This window comes from Chrysochloris asiatica, unplaced genomic scaffold (genome assembly GCF_000296735.1).
Source record: "Chrysochloris asiatica unplaced genomic scaffold, ChrAsi1.0 scaffold00049, whole genome shotgun sequence".
In the NCBI taxonomy this organism is placed as follows: Eukaryota; Metazoa; Chordata; class Mammalia; order Afrosoricida; family Chrysochloridae; genus Chrysochloris; species Chrysochloris asiatica.
This window is the reverse complement of record NW_006408567.1, coordinates 3497035-3507933: the sequence shown is the minus strand read 5'-3', so window position 1 is coordinate 3507933 and position 10899 is coordinate 3497035. Positions and strand designations below refer to the sequence as shown.

The following is a 10899-nucleotide window of genomic DNA, read 5'->3' as shown; positions in this document are numbered from 1 at the left end:
CCCTCCTGAAAATATGTCTGAAGTATGAGAGACAAACATTGGCCATCCTGGCCTCCAAGGAGCACTCTGGCTGCACTACATAGCCACCATATATGTATGTGGTCAGAGCCGTCTATCTATCTATCTATCTATCTATCTATCTATCTATCTATCTATCTATCTATCTATCTAGCTAGCTAGCTAGCTAGCTAGCTATCTAGCTATCTAGCTATCTAGCTATCTAGCTATCTAGCTATCTAGCTATCTAGCTATCTAGCTAGCTATCTAGCTATCTAGCTAGCTATCTATCATCTATAGGTAGGTGCTGTATAGTCAGTTAAGACTCATAACAACTCTTCATAAGGTGTCCAAAGCTTTAAATGTTTATGGGAGTAGAAAGCCTCATCATTCTGCCTCAGAATGGCTGATAGTTTTAAACTGCTGATCTTGAGGTTGGCAGCCCGATTCATAACCACTATGCTACCAGAACTCCATATCTATATAAATTTTTGAAAAATCAAATCCACTACCACTGAGTTGATTCTGACTCACAGTGACCTTATAAAAGGGTTTCCAGGATTGTAAATCTTATAGGAGCAGACAGTCTTATCATTTTCTCGAGAAACAGCTGGTAGATTTAAACCAGCGTGGACTTTGTAGTTAATATCCTGAGGAGTAAATCATCTGTATATGATCAAAATAAACATACAGGTTTTCTTCAAGCAGTTAATCTATAAGCATACAAAACATCTTTGTGGTCAGAAAAGCAGAAAGGCTTTTAGACTACTTACAATGAGTACAAAGTTAGGAAACTTAAGGTAGAAGATTAACTATTGTCTAAGGAGCTCTGGTAGCATAATGGTTATGAATCAAACTGAGAACCTTAAGGTCGGCAGTTCGAAACTACAAGCCATTCGGCAGGAGAAAGATGAGGCTTTCTGCTCCCGTAAAGATTTAAAGCCTCAGAAACCCTGTCCAGGGTCGCTATGAGTCAGAACCGACTCCACGGTACTTAACAATAACAACGTAGCAAAACTGATTGAATCATTGAACATCTGATATCAGACTACTAGGTGTGTTTTGTGGTCTGGGCAGTCCCCTATTCATCTGTACAAATATTTAAGTATTGTCCAAAGGTTTTATATAATATGGGCTTCTCAACTACTCAGAATTCTAATGTTTCAGAATTATCTCAGGAAATGCATGAAATTGCCTAAAGTTAAATAATTTGCATAAGACAAACCTTGAGCAAGTCTATGGTTAACATATAACATACAAAGGAAAATTTGAACGCTCTTGTGGTCACTGTGTCTCCATATGATTTCTTTTTATCTGTTTCAGAGTACATTCTACAAAAGTCAGTCATCTTTGTGAATTTTCCTATGCATTCAGAGGAGTCTGTCAGTTTGGGCCTCAGTGTCTCTTTATCAATCTATTTTATTTTTATTCACATACGTTTAAAATATATATCCAGGAGAAAGATGAGGCTTTCTTTAAAGCCTCAAAAACTCTGGGAAGGGTCACTATGAGAGGAAATCAATTTAGTGGCACTCAATAACAACAATAAATATATATCCACTAGCTGATCTGAGGGAGAAAGATAAGGCTTACTGCTCCTTTAAAGATCTACAACCTTGGAAACCTTACACAGGGTCACTATGAGTCAGAACAGACTCCAGAGCTTACCAGTATTACTACTATATTTAATTTTAGCTATCACCACTCATCTGTCTGTTTGTCATACTGTGGTGGCTTTTGTGATGCTGCAAACTAGATCATGGGTATTTCAAATACCAACAGGGTCACCTATGGTGGATCAATTTCATCAAATAAGAAGACTATCCATGATATGGATTGACACTGGGTGAAAAATGAGCTCAAACATAATAATGAAGGACTGGGCCATGTTCCATTCTGCTGTACATAGAAACAACTTGATGGTACCTAACAACAACAATAGGGAGCTCTGGTAGCATAGTGGTTACTAGTCGGCTTACTAACTTCAAGGTCAGCAGTTCGAAACTACCAGCTGTTCCGTGGGAGAAAGATGAGGCTTTCTACTCCCATAAAGATTTACAGCCTTGGAAACCCTATACAGGGTCGCTATGAGTCAGAATCCACTGTAGGGCATACCACCACCAACAACAGCAAAAACAACACAATTTTAGTCATGAATCCTGAAGTTACAGAATATTATAGTTCTTTAAAATCTTGAAGAAAGGGAAAAGATTCTATAATGCTTCAACATAGTGGTGCATATTCCAAAAAAACTTTGTCATGTGTTGGTCATGAAAAAGGAAAAGTGAGTAAAGTAAAAAGTAAGTAAGATCTTAGTACCAAGTAGAAGAAACTTCTGCCACATCCAAGTGTTTAGTTTATCTCTTTACAGTACCTATTTCTAGGATTTCTACTGAATTAAGCTACAAGATCCCAAATACTGAGAGGAGAATGTAAGACTGTTAGCACTTGTACCCCTGATACCTTTTGGGTTCTATACTCCATTTTAATTAAGTGCTATTTTTATTTTTCCCTCTGAAAACCAAGGCTGATGGAGAAGTGTCTAAACACTTATATAAAGTGTGGAAGAAGGTTTGTACCCTGGCAACAACTGCAGGAAAACTGGGGGGTGGGGGTGGGGAATGTCAAAAAAGATCCTACATCCTCTCAGTTGGCCAAACCAAAAAATGTCCGATTGCAGTTTAGAGGCGATGTTCTATTTAAAGGGAAAAAGGGGTGATTGAATATGTTCTCCCTTAACAATACTACCCATGAATTGAAAACAGTCTTGTGATGGATTAAATAATTATGGATTAAATATATCCCCCTAGATTATTTTTTATTCTCTCAGGCAGAGTCTGTCCATTATAGGACTGAAAGCAGGTAACTGCAACAGAAGCAGACACTGGTCCATTTATATTCCTTCTCAAATCACTAAATATTTTCCCTAAGGGGAATGAAAACAACAAGAGATTTAATCCATCAGACTAGTCAGATAAACTCAGACCTCTGGAGACTAGGGTATCTCCTTCAATGTCACCACTACAAAATATGAACCATTTTCAGAAATTCCCTTTTATTATGAGCTGTCTTTGTTTTGCCCAGTATCTTTGTCAGAACGTACTGCCTCACGATTTGTTTTAGAAGCAGTTTCCAGAGGACAAAAACATTAAAGACCTTGGAAGGGAAATGAAATTATCTTGTAAATTATAACACCCACTATTTCATAGTTTATTGCACAGTATCATGTTGCCAATGAATGTGTGCAGATTTATTTAAGTAAATGTTGGACATTAGAAGCATTTGGATCAGAAAAATGTCCCAGTGATATGCAAATACTGTTCATCATTCTTGCTCTTTCTCTAAAACTACTTGTTAAAATGTCTATTGATTGATGGACAAACCTTAAATTACTTCAGGTTGTTCAACTTCACTGGTTTTGTCAAGTTCACTTCCATCTTCTGAATTATCAGTTAAGTCAGAGAAAGAGTAAAGAGTTTCTTCTTGTTCAAAAAGCTTTTCTCCTTCTTGGTAGTAGTTGGTAGATGAGCTCAATTCTGTTCTCCTTTTACACTAAATAAATAAAAATAAAATAACAAGACAACAACAAAAAAGAGTACCAACAAGAGGGGATTAATAATTCAGTGAATCAGGTTACTATTGACATATGGATGGTGATGCCAATCTTCTCACTTTCCACGAATAGATAAACCTAAATGAAACCCAGGAAGAATGTAATTATGCTAATCCAACTTGAGACTCCAGGCACTTTAGACAGAATTGAATTAATTCAAACAAAATACCTGAGGGATGGAACCTGAGCTTGGAAATTATACCTTGCGGGATGAGAATGTCCTTTATTTGTCACTAAACTGCAATAATCCATCCCCATTTCCCATGGATGTAAATCTTACTCTTCTTCTTCCTTGCTGTTTCTGTCTCTACCTCTTTCCTTCCTAATGAACCACCATTTCTTACTTGTATATACCATGGTGTGTCATTTCATCTTATAAGCTCTTCATCAGCCATATAGAGTAACCAAACTGCTAGCACACAAGGCAATCCAGGCCTAGCATAGTACTTTTCCTATGAAGATTTTATCTTAAAAGAGAAGGATTCCTGCCTCCCCACCTACACACACACACACACACACACACACACACACATTTAAATCCTGAAAAGTTCTCCTCAGCAATCTCAAATTTTTAGAATATAGTAGAAAAAACAAATAATCACAACGATGATTAGTTGCTATCAAGCCGATTTTGACTCAAGGAGACTCCTTGTGTGCCAGGGTTTTTAATGAGTAATTTTCTTGTAAGCACATAGATCATAAAGCCTTTCTTCCAAAGCACCTCTGGGTGTGCAATCTTTTAGTTAGGAGCTGAGTATGCTAATCATTTGCATCATCAGAGACTCCTTAATATAGAGTATCAAAACCAAACCCACACCTATGGAATAGACTCTCACTCCTAGAGACCCTATATAGGGTTTCCAAGACTGCAAATCTTTACACAGCAGACAGCCTCATCTTACTCCTATGGAAGGCTTGTGCTTGAACCATTGACCTTGCATTAAGCAGTCCAACTTACTGTGCTACCAGGGTTCCTTCCTTAGTATAAAATAGATCACCTAAAATTCTTTCCAAAAAAGGGCGTAGCAATCTTTACAAAACCCTTCAATAAAATATGTGTTAATAAGACTCACGAGTGGGAAAATAGATGTTTTTCTTCCTAGATGTTTACCCAGCAATTTTGGATGCTGAGTATATGTGAATTGTATCTTTGCTAGATTTGGAAGTAGACATTAGTCACTTTCTGAACATCTTTTCATTATATCACTTTGTTTCAAAGTTTGCCTAATGTCATTTGGACAATCATTTCCAAATGTTTAAGTTGTCCTAAGTAAAAAATGGCTGTTCCTTTATGACATCATACAAACTGAAAGAAGGCAGAACCAGACAATTTAGCTGTTGAGTCTTTCTCCCTACAAATAATTGATCCACCCTCCACCACTTCTCACTGGTAAACAGTAGCTGTCTTCTCTAGCTATATGGTTTGAAAATTGAAGTTCTGTCTCCTGGAGGCACTCCTGCAAGGTCATAAAACAATACTGAAATACTATGTGTCTAGTCATCTGGTTAACTGCACCCCTCCTCCCAACACACACAAGTTACAAGGTCATTAGCTTCACCTGCTGACAACATACTTATTTACCTCAGTTAGCAGGTAAAGCTAGTTGACTATACTAAATACAAACTACTCTTCTGTTTTCTTATAATGAACCTTGAAAACTGAAGGCTGGCATGATTGAAATGGATGTCCACTTACCAGAAATAGCATTAGCTTTATTTTGACATACTTTTAGTCTAGAAATAAAGGAATTCTATTATGCAGATAGTCAAATAAATGTTCTTCTTTTTCTTATTTTATGGTGTAAAATTCATAATGAACTAAGCTCTGTGACTTAGTTGATTGGAAACGCAGCAGAAATGCTCTCTTACCTTCTGCAATTTTAGTGGGATAATAGAAATAAAAGTTAGATGATCAAATGTGGGGCATATTTGTCTATACTTTCAAGTGTGTATCTTTGAAGAATATGCTATGATGAGACTGTTCAACACTGCCAATTAAAAATATTAGTATAGTATCTTTAAACACACACTCAACATTAAAAGTTAATAGAAATAAGAGAAAAAGAGACTATATCCCATTACTTCATAAATTGGATGAAAACAACTATTTTCTTCACCCTTCAGTACTTAATTAAAAATTAGACTCCATTCTCCCTACTACCTATGTCAAAGTTTAATTAGAAGTAAACTGGGTCCACTTCATGCACAGTTTTCATAGACTTGAAGGTCAGTTGTTTACAACCTAAAGGATAGCTTTGCATGAAAACCAATAGGATTCTAGGTGAGTTATGTTTCCTGGAAGCAAAAATCCCTGCCTGAGAAAAGTGGGAGAGATGTTGGAAATTGAGAAGAGAGAGAAGCAAATGTAATCTCTCTTTCTTGGAAAAAAAAAAGCAACAGAAGAAAACTGGAGATTCTTAAACCAACAATGTATCCTGTACACTCTACATGAATGACATCATCTGAAGTCTTGGAAATACTAATGCTATTTAGGGTGCTGTTCTATATCCCACCTCTAGAACCCTCTCTTTAGACAGAATCACAACACTTGAAATGCATAAAGTATTCCTAAATCCCCATCCAGGCATATAAGGCATTCAGCCTAGATCCATCACATTAATTCTCCAATCCATGTTCTCAACTAACCCTAATTAAGGGTAGAAAGAAAGCAGTGAAATTAAAATAGCTTACAATAATGTATAAATGTGTGATTGTTGTTGTTGTTGCTAAGTGCCATAGAGTTGATCCCAACTTATAGCAACCCTGTATAGGGTTTCCAAGAAGTGGCTGGTGAGTTTGAACTGCCGACCATGCAGTTCAAACCGATGGTGGTGGTGGTGTTGTGCTGTGGAGTCAGTTCCAACTCATAGCAACACTGTACAGGGTTTCTGAGGCTGTAAATCTTTACAAGAGCAGAAATCCTCATCTTTCTTCCCTGGAACAGCTGATCGGTCGTTTTGAACTGCCAGCCTTTGGTATTTCCTGAAAGCAATTACATCTCTTAAAAAGAAAAAAAGACTTGTCAACCTAAATGAATTTCTAGCTGTTGAATGTAGACAGTAAATCAACATTAAAAAAAAAAGAGGAAAGGAAGAAAGAAAGGACCTAACATTTCTACATGTGAGAATGTGTTTAATCATCAGAAAAACCCTATTGTCTTCATTATGCTAATAAGAAAATTGAGGCACAGCAGGGTTAAATAATCTACCCAAGGTCACACTGTGGTCTGAACAAAAGTCTGTTTGCAAAACTCATATTCTATCCAGATCATCAAATACTCTTTATTTGAGAGAATAAATTTAGGGAACAAATATTATTATAAATGCAGTCAGTCCATCACAGAGTCTGCCCAAGGGTTATTGTTATTTCTGGGTGCCGTCAATATTCAATTCATAGGGTTCCATGTGACAGAGTAGAACTTCCCTGAGGGTTTTTCCAGGCTGCTATCTTTATAGGAGCTGAACATCAGTTCTTTTCTCCTATGGAGCTGCTGGTTAAGCTCCAACCCTTTAGTTAGCAATAAGTGCTTAACTGTTGCACCAATAGGGTTAGTGTCATTAGCCTACCCCTATGTTTCATAACTTCTTTACTTTATCAGCTTCTAAATAAAAAACAAAACAGTAGTAATTAATGATTCCAAGTCCCTTTATAATAGAGTAAACTTGAAGAATACAATTACTGGGACACTCATGTAAATTTTTTCCATTATTACTGAATATTTGTGTAGCTCTTAGCATATACAAATAGTTACACATACATTACCTTATTGATATTCTTGGTATCCTGATAACATTATTTACAGTTGAAGAACCAAAGCTCAGTATGGTTAGCATCTTGTCAAAAGGCATACAGCAAACAGGTCTGCCTGGTTATGAAGCATCATCTCATTAGCCTGGTAGTAAACCCCAAAACAAATGCTTCAGAAAAATAGCTCAGTTATCAAGGGCTCTTCTCTTCGGTTCTTTCAGGGTCTAAATAAGTCAGCTTATATCTACAGGGACAAATCACTCAGAATTGAGTTGGCCGCTGAAGAAAATTGTGGGTCATCCTTTTTTAAAAGACAAATGAACTTTACTGAATGCCAATTACCATGGCTGATTTGTATAATAGAAAGATCAATGACTAATAAAAGAAAAGTACACTTACTGAAAGGTTATTGGTCAAGATAACAGACAATACAGGCAAACATATGACGTCAGAGGATGCTGGATACCATGACAGGTATAGACAGAGTCCTATTAAGACCCACATCTTTCACCCAGCACTAAACTACTTAATCTACTGCTCATAACTTTTTCTTCCCTCCGTTGTTTCCATTTCTAATAACCAGTCTCTACATCCTCTTTTGTAATCTCATTCTTTTTAAGATTTGGAGTCCTGGTGTGGTGCTGCGGGTTAATGCACTGGACTGTAAGGTCGATTTGAACTGCGAGGTCTATGGTTCAAGCTCACCAGCCACTCCTTGTAAACCCTATACAGGGTTGCTATGAGTCAGAATCTACTAGACTGCACTTAACAACAATAACAATGCTATCCCTGACAGTGAGTTTTAATAGAATGGAAACTCTGCAAGGGCAAGAACTTTTGTCTGTTTATTCATTACTATATTCCCTAATGACTAGAATAGCTTCTGGTACCAAGTATTCAAAATACACACATTGAAAAAGCATTTTATACTCAATTAAGAACAATTAGATTAATAAATGAAACAAAAAGACTTCTTACTCCACTGTACCTCACCTCATGCTGAATAGCGCAGATTTTCCACATCCACCTTTATCTTCATCCCTTCATTGTTTTCCACATTTAGTAGCATCCACTGTGGTGTCCTGGTGTTTTCTTCCCAGACTGGGAGTTTCTATGACCATTCATGTGTAAAAGGGGTCTCTCTTTGTCATAAATGCTGTCCCTGGCAACCAGCAGTCTCTGATGTATTGTGTTCTGTGTAGATTGGAATTTGGAACTCCAATAGCGGGCTAAACATGACAGATGGCAACAAAGATAAGTCCAACAATATCACTGATTCACTAGCAAACAGAACGCTGATTGTCACCACTATTCTGGTAAGTCCACCTTTCTGGTAAGTTGCCAGCAAGTCTATCTGTAAATATCCTTTTTAAATTATTTTGTGAATGTATACATATTTTGTTGTTGTTTTATTAAGTGCCATTAAGTCAGTACTGCCTCACAGCGAGGAGCAGTTAGTAAGTTTAAATGCCTACGTTGTTTTGATTCAAGGTCCAATGCTCGTTCTACAGCACCACACCAGTAGCAGCCTATAGATACAGATATATGGGACCCTGATGCCATTGAATACATTCTAACCCAAGTTGCCTCTGGGTAGGTTCAAAGTCATCAATCTTTGCCTAGTAGTCAAGTTTTTAACTATTTTCACTACCCAAAGACTCATCAATAGTATAAAAAGTATTATTATTTTTTAAAAATAAGTTCATCTTTCATTAAGGTGAGATTGTTGTTGTTTTTAAGTGCCACTGAGTCAGTTTCATGGTGTTTCTAAGGAGCAGCTGGTGGGTTTGAACCAATATCCTTGTGGTTAGAAGTCCTGTGTTTATCATACAACACCACACCAGGATTCCTTTAGGCAAGAGAAGAATTTTAAAATGCCATAGATCGTGGTCAACCTAAAAAACAAAGCAATTGTGTTGAATTGATATTTACTCATGGTGATTCCATATATATCAGAGTAGAACTGTGCTCCATGATGTTTTCAAGGTTAACTTTTTGGAAGGAAACTTCCGGGTCTTTCTTCCAAGGTAACTCGGGTTAGATAGAACTTGCAACCTCTCACTTAGCAGCAGAGTGTGTTAATCATCTGCATGGGTTTCCATGGAGTCTTTATGTGGTGCTGTAGGAAAAGTATAGCACTGATAATCACAAAGTCAGCAGTTCAAACCCACCAACTGCTCTTTGGAAAACTTATGCAGGATCACTATGAGTTGGAACCAACTCAACGACACTTAAGAGTCTCTATAGAGACTGGTGTGGTGCTGTAGGATAAGCACTGGACCACAAATTTAGTTTGAACCACAATATCAGTGGTTTAAATCTGCCAGTTGCTCCTCAGAAACCCTATACAGGACTGCAATGAGTCCAGATTGACTCAATGGCACTTAACAACAACAATAAGAGCAAATATATTATGGTAGTAAGGAAGAAATGTCCATTATTCATAGGTTTAGGAATTTATTATATAAGTGTGTAAGCAGAGAATTATCAGATATGAAATTTAAGGTTATTTTAAGTAATAAAATGGGACTTATGATAAAAGATGATACAGGAATGGTCATTTGAATAAGACACCCTAAAATAAATCAAACAAAGATATAGTGATATGTGAATAATGAAAATGAGATGAAATTTATCTGGAATATGAGGAAATAAGATTATGCAGTATAAAGTTTATATGAGGAAGGAAAAAATCTATTTGTTAATATGCATTTTCATTTTTTAAGTAGTCAAGGTACTTAGATGAATGCCAAGAAGGAGATTAGGTCAACTAGACAAAGTGCAATACATACTTCCTTATGCCCTGCCCTGTCTTCAGACCTAAAGTCAAAACATGAGTGCTTCTTTATCCCAACAGTCACTCCCAGCACTATGGTCCCTCTCCCCCTGCATTGGAATAAAACTCTCCCATCCAAAGAGATAAAGTAAAGAGAAAGAAAAAACGGATACAAAAAGTGTCTACATTTGCAAAGGGCGCAGAGAAGATGAAATCAGCAAAGACAAGGAGTTCAAGACTGAGTTGAAGATTTTCAAATATTAAAAATTATTTTCAAGTTGCTAGTAGAACTTTGTAAGTACTTTCTGGCTTTCTTTGTAACAGTGTTTTCATATTTGGTTTGTTTTATATAGGAAGAACCGTATGTGATGTACAGGAAGTCTGATAAGCCCCTTTATGGAAATGACAGATTTGAAGGATATTGCCTGGATCTGTTGAAGGAATTGTCAAGCATCCTTGGTTTCATTTATGATGTCAAACTAGTTCCTGATGGCAAATATGGAGCCCAGAATGACAAAGGAGAATGGAATGGGATGGTCAAAGAGCTCATAGATCATGTAAGCAAACTGTATCTCCTAAATATGAGGCACATTTGTCTGTATAATAAATAAGAGGAAATAAAAGAGGGACACTTCAGTCAGAGTCAGAGTAAATTTAAATATATTTGAGCCATATTAGTTCAGCATGTGGGTTCTGATTCCTGATGGCCCCATATACACCAGGACAAAACATTACCCAGGCTTGTGTCAGCCTCACAATTACTGGT

General features: G+C 36.9%; 1 protein-coding gene across 1 annotated transcript in view; it reads left to right on the top strand.

The window, feature by feature from the left end:
* The window catches only part of GRIK1 (glutamate receptor, ionotropic, kainate 1), an 828690-nt gene that overhangs the window by 708873 nt on the left and 108918 nt on the right, over positions 1-10899 (top strand). The window contains exons 9-10 of the mRNA XM_006862518.1: positions 8560-8673; positions 10487-10690. Coding sequence (XP_006862580.1) covers positions 8560-8673; positions 10487-10690 — 318 coding nt within the window. The remainder of the gene's footprint in view (positions 1-8559; positions 8674-10486; positions 10691-10899) is intronic.